General features: G+C 41.3%; 1 protein-coding gene across 1 annotated transcript in view; it reads right to left on the bottom strand.

Moving 5' to 3' along the window:
* Positions 1-15,744, bottom strand: part of LOC104164139 (voltage-dependent L-type calcium channel subunit alpha-1C) — a 96,128-nt gene that overhangs the window by 35,246 nt on the left and 45,138 nt on the right. Inside the window, exon 21 of the mRNA XM_009703374.1 lies at positions 13,453-13,563. Coding sequence (XP_009701676.1) covers positions 13,453-13,563 — 111 coding nt within the window. The remainder of the gene's footprint in view (positions 1-13,452; positions 13,564-15,744) is intronic.

Below are 15,744 nucleotides of genomic sequence, written 5' to 3'. Positions count from 1 at the left end.
CAGGAAACCGAACAAGTCCAAAAAACCAGAGTTTGCTTTTGGGGCAGCTGCAAGGGTGAAGATCCAAAAGATGTTGTTCAGGTTTTGCCCATGAAAATGATGACTATCTATTTTTAAATCTGTGGTGATGGATAGGTGGTTATTTTTACTATGATTGGCATAACTGCAAAGAACGTTTTTGGTGTAACCAAATTCACAATTTCTTTTTACTGAGCAACTTCTTACATAAAGCTCAATAGCCATTGCTGCTGGTAAAACAGCATTTGCTGTTGGTACAAAACCCAGGTGACAAGTAGTATCAAATCTTGTCCTCAGATGACCACTGAAGCCAATGAATTAAATTTTGCTCCCAGCTGCAGAAAGGCAACCTCACTGGAAGCAATGACACTGTGCTGACACAGTTGGCACATCTCAGGAGAGATTCAGGCCTGGAAAGAAAAGGTCCTTTTTCATTGCCATCACAAATAGCTGCTTTGGACCTTTGTGATACCACAGCATATCTAGAGTCACTCTGCTAACTTTGGTGGTGTTGCTCCAGATTTACACTGCGAGCTCTTTCTCCCGGGATGCTCTGCTGAGTCTCATCAGACAGCTCCTTGCTTGAAAGTCATGGGCTAGTCTGCTCTGGGATCACAGAAAGAGCATTACTGTGATCTGTTATTGTGTGGCTGTAAGATGGACTCAGAGAGCTCTTCTCTTCCTCCTGTACCTCTTAGAAGAGTGCTAGAGAGGAACTATGGATATGAATGCAGTTTTACTCAACCCCACATCCAATATGCCAATGTTGAGGTAAGAAAACACATGAATTTTAAAACCTTCCTTTCCTCCTCAGCTGCTCCCTCTGTGTTTCAAACAGAAGGGTGAAAAACAGGAAGATATTATTCACAGTAGGAGAGCTCAAAGAAAACAGAGAACATAGACGCTTCATTTGTGTGCAAGGTAATGGAATCCTTCCTTTAAAAGCCACCCTCCTTAGAGACATTTACCTACAAACGGCCATGTGGTTACTTAGCTTTGGATCAGACCTCATAATCTTGTCAGGAGTTATGGGTACATATCAAGAGTGAACTACACCCCTTTGGGACTTGCCTCCTGCGACCTCAAAGTACCTCTTCAAGCCACATTCTTCACTGGAGTGTACCAGGGTGGCTAATGAAAGACAAGCTGAATGAAGGAAGAGCTTCCATTCTAATAAAGAGGTTGTATTTCCAAACTATTTTTCCCACCAGAAAGTTCTGTATACTTCTCCCAAGGGGGTGGAGGTCTGACTGGAAATGAATTGATGGCACTGTTTGTTTTTGCAGTAGTGGAATTTAGAGTGTAATACCATTTTTTACCCTTAAAGGGAGACGCTTGACCCTGATATAGCTGTATAATTGCATGCCACATAATGACAGCCTCAGGGGCTTACTGGGGAATGGTAGTCACCCTGTCTTGTGGGATGTCTTTGGAGATCCATGAAGCTTTTGGGGAGAAAGGAGGACAGAAAGAGACCAGGAGGATTGGACTGAATATTCAAGGAAGCATGAAATAGCCCCACCATTACAGCACATTTTTCCCCATTTTTTTTATTTCCCCAAAGGAAGCAAAGGATAGTGTATCATCATATGATCAATAAGTTAATGAAAGGCTGAGCATAAATATGCAGTAGCTGACTGGAATGGAATCTCATTTGTGTGAGGGGAGCAGACATCGTAGCATTTCAGAATGAGTATGCCAATCTTTTTTAGGTTTCCTAGTTGCTGAGATTAGCTATCAAAGAAGCTAGGGATTGTTTTGGTACTTATGGAGCCATTGAAATCTCTGGAGGCTATTTCTTTTACTTTTTGTGAATATGAGATTGTAAATGCAGTATCCAAGAAGCCTCATCAACCGCAGGGAAAATTGCCCACTGGATTCTATCTGAAGGTCTGAGTTCAGAGTCACCTGGGAACCATAATGAGAATGTGTGGTGGCCAGAGAGCTATACCTCTACACTGAAACACAGAAATCCTCAGGCGAAGGGTGCTGATGAGTCATGGTACCAGCTGGGTTTTGAGTATCCATCCCTGTGGGAGCTGCAGGTTACTTCTGTGTTAATTGATACACAGTTATTTATCTGCTTAGTTCCAGGGTTTCGTTTCCATCTCTTACGAGGTGGCTGGCAAAATTTACCAAACACCTCTGAGAGAAAAGTCTCTAAAGATGAAGAGCACAGCAAGGGTCAAGGCTATTCACTGGGTGGGATCTGAATGTAGGTCAGATGGTCCCCAGTGGAAGAAGATGCTGCAATGGTATAGGAAAAAAGGGAACGATATGCATGCATACATGCACTTATGTATGTATGAGTACAGAAATGAAGCATTGAGGAGGAGAAACTAAGACATACAGATAACTATGCAGCCTAAAAGGAAAGCAAACTACAGGAAAATCTTGCTACCACTTCTCTGAAATAAACCTGCATGTTAAAAGACCAAAAAGAAGCATCAGTCTTAATGAACTGGAAAGAGTATATAGGAAGGAAAGAAAGGGGCTGATACCCTGATATTCAGTGTGATTTCTTAGCAAAACTTTCCTGATGATTGTAAAGTGCACCAAAGCAGACTTTGCTAGGGATTTGCAAAATGAGATGAACTGCTAGTTTGGTTGATGGTTGCTTAGTATGTGAATTCATTTCTGAAAATGCTGCAGGCTCTTTAGAGCTGTGAGAGTCAGTTCTCAGACTTCAGGCTGTCTGTGAAAGTATTTTTGCAAAAGGGACAGTTTAATTGGAAAATGGTATTGAATCAAATGACATTTACACCATACCATGACTCTTGGCATACCTTCTTACAGCAGATTTGAGTGATTCACATGTATCCTGAACAAGCTCACAAAGCTACAATAGCTCCTGATCCTAAACAGAGATTTGTGTCAGATGCAAATTCTGTTATGCTAAGATACCATTTAGCTGTAACAGCAATCAAGGAAATTAGCAGAACCTAACAGAGAAGGAATAAAGTGGAGGATGCAGCTGCTTGGAGCTCCTGACAGGCTGCAGGAAAACAGCATCTACTTGCATGCTATCTATAAGCTCTCATCCATTGATGGATTAATTCTGAGACACAAACTCCCTGCAGTTCACCTACCAGTCACTGTAATGAGTCACTGCTGCAGGGAATTGCACAAGCCTGCCCTGTACTCTGTCAAATCTTTCCACAGTCAGTGAGTGAGGACAGGAGCTTTTCGGCTCCCCAGATTATTCCAAAGGTCTGATTGGTTCTGAAGAAGCCTCCTGCCTCCTCTGCTTATCCCATGAGAAAACAAGACCAACTTGTAGACCAACATAGGTGCTCAATAACTTTGGTGTTTTCCTTTATCCTCTCCCACTCTGCCTCATGCTCTCTCTCTCACAACGAGGATGTTGGTGAAAGCAGACAGGTGTTCCTTGGGGTCTGAGGGCCTGCCTGGACATATCAGAAATTCTGCTTGACTGAAGCAAAGGAGATGGAGAACCTGAATAGCTCTGTGATCTGGAAAAAGACCCCAAATGTTTATTTCTAGGTCACTGTTATAAAACTGGAGTACCTTGTTACTGCTTAAAAGTGGCCACCTTCTGATTATTGTTTGAGAGACTGTAAGTCCTAAAGCAAACTGCAGGTCTCACCTGTGCTTCTAGTGGTCAAATATCTCCATCAGAGGAAAAAAAAAGAAAAAAAAACACTGGCTGAACTGAGGTCCCCAGGCCACCGTTTGACAAACTTAAACATTTACAGAGGCTGGAACTATATAATCTCTGGTGTCACAACAGACCCTTTTTTATGCTCTCCACACCTACTGATAATTGACAATGTCGGGGGCACATACCTAGAAAAGTCTTTATCATACTTGTTCTATGAACTGAGAATTCCTATTTCCAGATCTTGCAAGGCAGTTCATTCCACCAGAATTGTATTTTCTAGATGGTCCCATGAGCCCCTCCATGCCCACTTACGTGGTGGTACAGTTACCTTACCTCTGTTTGTATTTCATTTACTGTAAAGTGGCTAGTAGCCATATGGAAGGCTTGAAGTGCAATGTTATGGTCCCAGGTCCTCCGAAGACTGGGAAAGAAGCATGGAAAAGGCAATATGGGAGCATTTATTATGGAAGCATCTCTTACATGTGGCAAAGATTGTATTTCAAGAAAACATACTGAGAAGGCCTGAGGAAATGGTAACAGTAAAACATGCTGACACTGGATGATTCAACTAGCTGATCCTGATGTCATTTTTGGCCTAGATTACTCTTAGATGCCTTTGAAGGGAGGGTGAGTAATGCCTCAGAACAGTAATGCCTAAGGCCTCCTTGATATAAATACATGAAAATGGAGGCAGAGTAACAGAAAGCACTCTCATAAATTCTGCTCTTCACCTAGAAAAATAAGATAAACATTCTTGACTTTCTGACAGGTATGTTGTGGCACAGTGATACTCTGTGAGGAATTGAGCCCTTTCCCTCATGAACAATAATTACATTGCAATCATTTAACAATTACTGCCCTGCAGTCAGAAACCAGACTTGTTCTTAGCAAAGAGGAACAAAATCAACACCAGTCTTACCAGAAAGACTGAAAAGTGAACATGATGGCTTGCTATGTCTGAACAGATCATTTATCACAAAATGTATTCCGTGAGAATTTTCCTGTCAAATTCCATTAGGAAGAAGCTGTAAATTCTCAAAGACTTTGCAAGGTCTAGAAAAAGTGGGTCTTGATGAAAGCCAACAAATAACTCTTGAAGGCAACAAACCAAACCAGCAACCTGAAACAGTCCTATGAAAAGAGCAAAAGGATGGGTTTTGCTGTTTAAGATAGTCTGTCTTCTAAAGTTGGACTGACATCGCAGCCCAGGGAAGAATGATTCAAAAGAAGTTAAACTCAACCTGTAAGAACAGAAATGACACATCTTTCAGAGTGAAGAGCCACTTAGTGTTGCGGGAAGATGAGGCAGTGGCAAGTAATGGGTGAAGCATTCTGAATATAGGGTTGGACTTGGAATAGCTTCCCTGTCTCCATATGCACCACGGGAAAAGGCTGTGGACTGCTCTGACATGGTTGCTGTGTGGATAGTGGATAGTCACTGGAGGAAATCAGTCTGCTAGAAACAGGCCCGTAGGTATGAGCAATAGGTTTTTGAATAGTTTCTTTTTTTTGTAAGTTATCTCCGTGTTTAGAAAAAGCTTGATTTTATAAGGATTAGAGTAGTTAATAAAAAAATGCTTACTTTCATGTAATCCATCAATCACAACTTTCTGAAAGAGGATGGTTACTCTCATTTTACAGTTGGGCAAGCAGAAACGAAGAAAACTAAAGTTTCCAAGGTACTGCAAAAGCCAGATGCATGGTAGAGAAGAGAGATCAACTCTTTTAGACCTCAGCTAGGTGACTGTTTGGCAGTGGAAATGCCATTTCCTAACATGATGAACAGTTCTTAACAGGGGCTGTTTTCTGCTGTCATTCTTACGTGAAGAGAAGATTCACATCGGTGGGAACTTTTGACCCTTTGAAACAACCTCATGTGTAGTGATAGAGGGTTGGAATTTTTCGTCTGAGAATGAGAGCAAGTCACTTTTCCCTGGCACTGTTCCCTTTACATGCTGCTGCTGACGCTGTCGATGCTGTTGTGAATGAGACCCTAGTTCACCATCCCACTGGGCTTTTAACACTGTGTGAATAATTTTCTGTATTAAATAATTAAGTGTAATAGCTAATACAGTACTTCCCACATTGTTGCATTGTGCAGTCATATCATTATTTTTGATCATTTATAATGACATTAAAACCCCCAAGTGCCAGACTGAAAATAAATCTGTCACAATGTTGCAGCAATATGCAAATTCTCTGGGTATGTTTGCTGTGAAGGAAAAGGTCCTCTCTCATTGAAGCTCTCATACAGCTTCTTTAACAGTTTTTTCTGCCTACTGAATTCTCCATTGATCTTTCAGAAAGCTGGAGGATTGCATAGCTCTCGCTGATCAGTGCTAGAAATTTCACACATTCTGTATAGTAATTAGAGGATATATTTGTGTGCAGAAAATTGCTGGCCTTGTCCTCCAGGGAGGAGAACATCCTGCATTTAAGCAATGAATGTAACATGGGAAGCAGTGGATCAAACAGCCTTTTTGTCCCACAAAACAATTTCTTCCATGACAACATCTAAGGACAAGTCTTTTGCATGAAGAGAAAAGTTTGTTCTGTATACTCATTTCATTCTTGGCCTTTTTTCTGGGGGCACCGAAAAAGAAACCAAGTAAGATCCACTCTGCTCATGCCTTTTTGCGAGATACATTTTCCACAAGAAAACAGGAAAGAGACCAGTATACTTCATGCAGGATGTCAACCAGTGTTCAGAAGGAAGACCTTGATGTTTCCTGACCCAGATTCAACTAGAGGTATGAGCTAGGATTTACTGCAAAATTCCATTTCTCATCATCCGTCTAGTTTCTTCTGTTAGATTCACCTACCAAATGTTTTTCACACTGCATGACTTGTTTAGGTCGAGTCACGCCTATGCCATCTCAGAATATAAACATATGCACAATAGAAAAACTTTAGTCTGGCACTACTTTCTTCTCCTTCAAAGTGTCAGGAATGGCCAGACTTTCCCTCCCACGCACACTCAGGAACTGGTGAGGAACTCAGTGAAATCTAGAAGTATCAAAGAGGATTCCCTGTACTTTCACATGACAGAGAAGGCAGTTATTTGCTTGCTAACTCCTCATTTGTGGAAATTGTTGCTGAATCAACCTCATCCCTGAGTGTTCTGTTGCAAATTTTCTTTTTCTGTACTAACTTGAAGATTTGTTGTTCGAGGCTCTACAGTTACATCAGGTACACTGTTTAACTTGATGAGCCCGCACTTTAAAACACCAGGATGTGGTTCCTCTCTCTTTTAATGTCACTGCCTTGTAACATGTTGGCAGCACAGACTCCTGAGTAGTTTTGATTTAAGGCCTGAAATAACAAAAGCAGCTGCTTTGGCCCCTGGCTAGTGGGATGCCCTTCCATGTTCTGTGAGAAAGTCTCAACACCAAGGTGCTGTGAGAGTGCTGTGGCACAAACTGTGCTACAAGAGGCTTGGTTACTTTCTTAGCCTCTCTTTTCTCTTCTTTCTCCTGGACATATGGGCAGATAGAAATTCTGGCAAGCAGCATCCAGTAGCGAGTCTACCTGATGACTCTCTGTTCCAACGCACTGTTGGCTATAAAGGACTAGGATGACCTGATCATCCATGTCCAGAATAATTATCCCAAGTATTTCTTCACATCAAAGTCACCTAAATACGCTGCTCTGACATACAGTACTTTTAGTATTTACTTGTGCAGAAAGGGCTTAGAAAAGAGGCTCATTCTTCCTCCCACACCTGTGGACATGAAAGACCATATGGTCAAATCTCCACATGATATGTATGCTATGCAAAATGCATGAAACTCCTGTCAGACAGGTAATCACAGTAAAGAAAAAGCAGAGGAGTGATTAATGAGGTGTTAAGACTTTTTCCCTTTTCCAGTGTATTTCCAAAACCTTTGAGCCTGATTCAGCAATTCCTTGAGAGCCTCAGACTGACTGCACACATACAATGCAGTCTCTGCTTGTGTACTACAGACATGTCAGGGATTTCTGGTCATACGGCTGCTGGGCTTGTTGAGCAGCTGAGATTAATTCCAGTTGGGCTACTGGCTGTACAGGAGATCCAGAGGAATATACAATATGTTCTGACTTCACTCAGAAAAAAATTTGGGATGAAAATGGAAAGCATTTCTGGGGTAACATGCTGATGCATTTTGCAACAGGGCTGAGATTAATCCACAGAAATGGGGAAATATATTGCACCCAACTTTTATTGCAAGTTATTCTGATGAGATAGTACATAGGGAGGTTCTGTGGCTGAGATACTGATATGTTTGAACATGGAGACCTGGGATGTCTGCCAGGGAACTTCAATAAAATGTAGAAGGACAAAAAGATGCTCATTAGCTTAAAAGCTATGAGTTTTAATTTAGTTTTTAATTTTCTAAAGATCCCTTTCCATGTTTACTTTTCCTTTCAGCTCTGTTTCTGTTTTTCTTCTCCTTGTGTGATTTTTTTGTCCAATCATTTATTTCTCCATTTTATTAATACTTTCCTCTTTCAGGGTCTTCGCGTTATTTTTTTCTTTCTGCCTTTAAGGACATTCTGTCTGTTCCCACTCTCCATTATCTGCATGTGGCTTTTCCTCTCCTCCAGGTTTAGTTTCTCTCTCTTCCCTCCAGACATGGTCCTTCCAGTTTGATTAGTTCTCTCACTTCCTTCAGCTCACACATTCTTACCTGACTATTCCTAGTTCTCTGCATGCTCACTATTCCTCACCCATTATCAAGCAGAGCTCATTCTTCCTTTTTGTTGAATGAGGTGTGTCTTTTCCCCATCCACAGATCCTGAAACATATTAGCTTTCTCACCCCTTCTTTTGCCTTATAAAACACTTGTTCCAACCAAAGGCAGGGTGGTGGTTGGAGACTGCCTTTCCTATTGCACTGGGTAGATAACTTGGTCAGCAAATATCTCATGTCTAGATGCTGCCCCTCCAAAACAGAAAGCGTAATACTGAAGCTGAGGAGAGGAAACAATTAGATGACTACTTAGATTAAGAACCTGCCAAAACCAGCAGAGAAAAACTGCAAAGTAAGAGCAATTTGACAACCAGAATTGTGTCGTCAAACTCCGTGACAGAGAGGCAGCTGCCTGCACCATGGGCTCATGTGTACATTTACACAACTTAAACTACTAATTTATACTACCATACTTCATCCCAGACCATGTGATTTTTAACTAAATATGATTCCTACATCAGTTGGATGGACCTGAAGTGTTTTTCCATGCTAAGCAAAAGACCACTCTATTGTAATCAGTTTTTCTGACATTTTTGTATCAGTGCAGAGTATCTCGTCTTTGCTTTCTCCATGTAAGTTGGAGAAATAAAATACTGTGATGAATGATGCCAGGACAGCATCCTAAGCTATACAGGTATTTCTAAAGGTACCAGAATGAAGAAGTACAAAAAGCATTAGATTTCCAAAACTAACCAACGTTGTTTCTGTGGGGCAAGGGGATAGATCGGATATAAATTTCAGTTGTTTGTGAAAATGCCGAAGCCTGTATCCTGAGCAAGGAATGACAGATTATGGTTATGGTGAGAAAGAAGAATGCAAGTAGTATGAAGCAGCCAGTGTGACTTTAGGAGAGACTGCTTAAAGATCTGTTTATAGGTACAAATGTACGAGAAATGGAGTAGTAAAAAAGGAACAAAAACAGATGAGTAATTTTGCAGGTTTGAAAAGAGATATCTGTGCATCAAATGCATGATAAATGCTGACTGAGAGGAGCTTAAAGAGAAATAAAGAAGGACAAATGCATCAATGGAGGAAGAAACACTGAGGACACATAGATCCATCAGTAAACGGAGACTAAGAAATAACCATGGGGGACACTCATGACTCCCACTACTCATAGCTCTTCCTGGGATCACATGGGATTATATGCCTTGTGCTAAATGTGAGACTTGCTTGAAACAGTGCATAGAAGTCTGAACTCTGCTACTTGAAAATGACATTAAAGAATGACAAGAATTCAGACTAAATTAGCAGTGATAAATGAGGGACTGAACTAACTATCTGGGGCAGGACAGATGGCATTGTTACAGGCTGCTTTACAAGTAACATCCATAAACACTCAGGGAAGAAAGGTGCTGACAGTGTCTGGTAAATGGAATAGACTTGTGATCTGTAGTCTCTTTGATAGTCATAATTTCACAGAGGAAATCCTCAAGATTCCCTTTCCACATACAGACCTGGATTTGACAAAACATATGAACGTGTGCTTTACTTTATGCATGGGAGTAGTTCCACTGATATATCTTCCCTAGTTTGAGATGACAGGGACAGTGGTAGAAAATTCATAGCTCTCAGATTACTAGTCCTTCCCTAGCTAATAAGGGGATAGGTGAAATGTTTCCTGAAAGAAAAAGTAGATGTGGTCATCAGTGAAACAGCCCATTCCAGGGAGCTGGAAAGATCTGAAATTCCTGGAGGAGTATCCATCCCCATATTAGCATGTATGTTGACAGATGGTGCAGCTTCATATGAACAGGAATTTTAAGTTGCTGTCTTTGACTTGAAAAGATAAACCCCAGGTAGGTTTTGTGGGGCAGCTGGTCCTTCATGAACTGGCACCTGTGGGAATTTCTTCTTTAAGAAGCTAGGACAGTGGTAGTTGTGAGCACCCCAGACAGCACAGCACCTCTCATTCCCTTTAGTAGTTTTCTCCAGTAAAAGAACGAAGCAGCAACAGCTTGCTCCATGCAGGAACTGTAAAATAGCTCACCAGACTGGCCAGAGAATTTATAAAATTAGAAAAGCAAAGCAGTAAAAGGCCTTGGCTCAAAAGCATTACTTTTAGACTGTCTGTCTCTGAACTAACTAGTCTTGAATCAGTTTATGAGCATCAGCCAAGACAAACACTTAGGTCCATTTGGGAGTTTTGCTTCAGAGCAGCACATTAATACTCTGTAAGGAGATGCAGGGCATGTAGTGGATGTTTTCTTTATCAGCAGCTCTAATCATCCCAAATCTCTCTTGCTCACTGTTAGCACACCCTCCTGTCAAGACTGCATCAGACATGGATGAGCTGTCTTATGCAGTGCTCAGATTTATCCTGCAAGAAACCTGGGATAACTGATCCTCTCCTCCAGAAAATGTGCCACACAGAAACACAAGGGCTCTCAGAGGCTGGCTTTGTCCCTGCCTGGCATGCACTATCTAGACCAGCAGCAGCTGCTCCAGCTAACGCACCCCTCTTCTCTATAGCCTCCTGGAGACTAAACAAACCAAAGCACTGTTCACATACGATGGCCCATGAAATGTGCAGGTATCAAAGGGACTTGCTGAGTAAAGCAACCAATCTCAACAGTAATAGTATGTTTAGTTAGGAAAGTCCTTGTCTTTTTACCCCCTTCACATACTTTCTGGAAATGTTGAGTTGAGTCAACTTTCTGTAAGTGCAGGTTGAGTCAATATGGAGAAGGGAATGAAGACTGCAGGCCAAATCCTTGTACTGAACAGACAATGGCAAGTTATACACAGAATTTTCATGTTTCCAAACTTGAGTGACTGAACTGGTACTCGACATAATCCAGTGTGAATATACTGCTGGAAGCAAGTATTTTTGCTGTATTAGTTGTTTTCACAAGTTCATTCCTGTTTTTCTTCCCTGTAAATCTTGTAATTTCATTTTTAAATATTTTGTTTATTTTCCTGAAGGTATTTAATTAAAATAGCAGTTTAAGAGTTAGTACTATTTTTGGCATACAGGTCAGACTAAGGTTTGAAACAGGTTTATTCTTTTCACTGGCTATTCTTTCAGGATGGGCAGGACCCAGCCTGAGGCTGCTGTCTCCTCCTTTATTAAGACTTTATTAAGACTCTGCTATTCTGGTCACAAGGAAAACTGCTTTTACATTCTCACTTTTATTACAGTGTAGTAACTGGGGATTCAGTCTGGAAATTACAGAATAATGAAAAATTGGGCTGAGAGGGACCTTGTGAGATGATCTAGTCCATTCCCCTGTCCCAAGGCAGATCCCTCAGTTCCTTCCCCTAAATGGTTTCTAATGAAAGGTGCCCCTAACTTAATCTTAAAACCTCAAATTATGGAGATTCCACAATCTCTTTAGGTAATCTGTTCCAATGTTTTGCTATCCGGAGGATACATGTTTACCCTCAGTTGATTTTGTTTAATATTCTGTTGTACAGTAAAACTTGGAAACGAGGCTGAACACAGGAAAGTAAGACACAGGAAGTGAAAGAACCTCCAATATCATCAATGCCAATTCCTTACTGTTAGAGGCAACCATGTCAGGTAAAGCCTTCCTTGTATATGTACAGACGTCAATATTTGAACTGGTTGAACTTTTTCCCTAACGCTCAAAACAAATTCTAGTGAGAACCTCATCTTTCCCAAAGTTAAGAATCTCTTGTAAAGTAGAACCATGAAATCAGAAGAACATTACAAAGCCTGTGAGATACATTTCTGGGTATACAGTGTGCAGATAATATTTTTACAAAGTGCCAGAAGATTTGCTTCCTAATAGACATGGTGAAACCTCAAAAGTGAAAGGTAGATCCTTCCTGAAAATTACAATCACTTCTGAAACAGAGGATGATACTTCTAAATTTCCCAAGACAGTGTTTGAGATCTCACTCCCCACCCTGTCCTTCATCAGGACTGCACAAGATGCTCCTAACTTTCAAGAGAACTACATCTGAGACAGGATACTGATATTGGGCTCAGGAAAAAAAAATAAAATTGTGACTCTTCTAAGAAGAAGTCCTAGAAAGTGTGGAAGAAGGGGAGAGAGGTTGGATGGGAGTAAAGTCAACACAGAGTTTACAAGAAAAAGTAAGACTGAATTCAGTAGAATTGGAGAGGAAAGTTTCTGAGCTGAGGATTGGGAAGATGTTAGGTTAGAGCTGGGAGGAGCTCTTAACTTGAGGGATCCCCTAAATGTTTAACATGAAGGACAAGCATGACTGTCAGACACGATTGTTCTCATCTTTATCAATGTGATAACTGATGCTTCAGACAGTATTTGCCAATCCTTCAAGATACAAACCCATGTGTCAAGGTATCACTGAAGATAGGAAAAGGCATGAGGTACCTGTATTTACATATCTGGCTTCCACTCCTTATGACATACCACAAATTTAAACCCTAAAGAAGAAAGCCTTGTGTAATCTTAAATTATGTGAGGTCAGAATCTTTGTTCTTGTCCTGCAGCAGCTGTGCCAACTGGTTGGAAGAGCTTGTAGGTTATAATCGTACCCCATGGTGCAGCTATACTAGCAGAATGCCATGGCCAAGTTGAGGAGACAATACTTTCAGACAGGACTTGCTGGGGTACTGAATATTATCAATGAAGTCTTAAATTTAAAACTGAAGCAATCCAAACCATCATTGAGATGTAGCCCTCCCAGAAGAAACATTTTTTTCCAAAGCTCGCAACTCACAATGAGTCATACTTGATTAACTTCACTTGGGCCAGGAGACTAATCATGGAATGCTATTTATAATTGCCTTAAGAGAAGTCAGAGAGATCATCAGAATAACATTCAGAATGGAAAACATGTTATAGCCTTAACATAGTGTCACTATTATAACTTAATGAAAATAGAGAACTAGGAACCTTCTCTATTAGCAGGTGTCTGAACCCCTTTTTTTTTTTTTTTTTAAAGTGTGTCTACTCTCCAATGAAAAAGTTAATAAACATATGTGAGACTCCAATCCAGAGAGCAACTGTCCAGCTCAGTTATCGGTGGGGTAACAGATCAGAAAGTTTCACCTCCTCCTTCTCCTCACAGCTGCCCCGCACACATGCACACACACACAAAGGCCAGGAAACTCTACGCCTATAGCACCTACCTTGGGTTTGAAGGCGATTAATTTCAGGACCATCTCAACAGTGAAGAGGCCAGTGAAGAGCATGTTGAGGATATTCATAGCTTCCTTGAACATGCAGCTCTGACCGTAGTGCTGAAAAATAGCATCCCGGCAGCAGCGTGAGGAACGGATGTATCAGCTAGTTAGGAATCCACGGGGCCCCTCCTGATCTCCCTTTATGTTGAGGTTCTCTAAAGAAAACCCCAGCATGCTCCCTTTTTTCAATTTAGAATTCCTATCTCTCTTCACATATAAGCATTTCCATACCTCTAGCCATTTTTGCCATCGAGCTCGGGATCTCCTATCTCTTTAAAATAATCTTTTTGAGTGGTGGCTACCAAAATCACACTTATTATTCCAGTTGAGGGCTCATTATAAATTTCCATAATGGTACAAGACAGTCTCCAATTGTGTTTGCTATCTCACCCTTCCCTAACACTTGGATTACTTTTTTGTTTGATTGCTACTGCACAGTGAACAGAGGTTTCACTGAGCTGTTCATAATGATACCAAGGCATTCCCCAAGTAATTACACTTAATTCAGGATTCTGCAAAGTACACGAGCAGCTCAAATCATATCTTTCCAATATGCATTATCTTGCATTTGTCAACTCTGAATTAAATTTGCAATTATGCTGCCCGTTCGCTTAACTTTATTAAGATCTTACGAAGTTACTCTCCATCTTCTATTGATTAATTCAAATAGTGTCTTCTGCAAATGTTGCCACCTCACTCTTCATATCCCTATTTCCAGATCATTGTACTTGAGACTAATTGACTGCCTTATTCTAAGGTCATCTTCCAGTTCATGTTATAAGACCCCATTTGTAGTTGCTTAACTTTGATAAACTTTAACTAGCTGGGATGAATTTTCATACTCTGCATTGGCTCAGGGGGATTTATTTAAAGGAGTTTCAGTTAAAATAATTCAGCTGCAGCTGAAAGCCAGGCCAGGGAAAAATATATTGTTGAGACATTTTCAAAATTTCTTATAACATTTTCCTTGAAAGACTCTAGTACCTGTAGGAGTCTGCTTAAAAACCTGGAATTTTACTGGAATGTGGCTTTTTTGTGTTTGCTGTCTGTTATGACATTTGACCCAAATCTGGCCATGGTATAAGCCTTTGAATAACTGTACTTTTCTCAAGATGCACTTCCTAGAATCTCCAGAGATACTGTCCTGCCTCTGGGCTCACAAACATCTCACAGCTTCTAGCTCTACCTGCCCTGGGTATGCACCATTGTCACAGCAACTGAGCATACTTCAAAGCTTCAGAGTGAACATAATGGTCCCTCTCTATTGCTTCATGACAGCAGGGCACTAGATACTTCAGCTGAGGCAGAGCACTTTCTTGTGCTCATGCTGTCTCACTCCTTTTTTGCTACCTTAGGCAAGACACCAGAGGAAGCCTTTTCAATGGGGACAGGAAAGAGCTAGATCAGATGAAGAAAAAAGTAGGGAGGTCAAGAAATCTCGTGAGATTGGACTGGAGGCAGTGAGAGAAAATAAAGTGAAAAATGACTGTGAATATAGACTTAGACTGTTAGCAAGTGATAGGAAACCGAGGCTAGTTTTGAGGGGAGACTGAGATCAGTGGGGCAGACTGGGATTAATCCAGTGGAAAATGTAGTGGTGGGATGCTAAAGTCAAAAGGGAAGTTGGTGTAGGAGTGCCTGGGGAGCTGGACTCACAGTAAGGGATAAACCAGAGAAGTGAACCAAGCGTAGCAGACAGTCAAATGGTAAGGGCAGAAAGAGACCGGAAGGGAGGTCCATGGAGGGGTAACTGCAGCTGGGAGTTTGTGTAGTGAGGAGAAGAGAAGGACCGGTTGACAAGTGGAGATCTGGGCTGTCTGGGTCGCAGACAAGTGAAAAGAGTTCAGAGACTGACTGGGTGAGGAGGAAGGATGGGGTTTAGGGAGGAGAGTGACAGGCAGACTAGCTCTTAAGCAGGCAGACGATAGAAGAGAATGGAGTTCGAGTGGCCAATGAAACTGGGAGCAGAGAGGTAGGCTTAGCAGGTACAGTCTGGAACTGACTCAAAATGAGCGGGAGGTGAGGGGGGCCTTGGGCAGGGACAGACTGGAAGGAACAAGCCAGGAAAGTACAGGTTTGGGGAAACATACAGAACAGTTTGTGTCTATGAGGGCCCACTTCCTGACTGAAAGGAATGCAAGACTTCTTTTTTGTCAGCTGGCTACTTAGTAAATGTTTTGACTCCCTCCCCTTTACTGCTGTTCCACCTGCATGCAGTAATCTACGACCTCTATTTGC

This window comes from Cariama cristata, unplaced genomic scaffold (genome assembly GCF_000690535.1).
Source record: "Cariama cristata isolate BGI_N322 unplaced genomic scaffold, ASM69053v1 scaffold9067, whole genome shotgun sequence".
NCBI classification, from domain to species: Eukaryota; Metazoa; Chordata; class Aves; order Cariamiformes; family Cariamidae; genus Cariama; species Cariama cristata.
The sequence above is the reverse complement of the archived record's forward strand: the minus strand, read 5'-3'. Positions and strand labels throughout refer to the sequence as shown.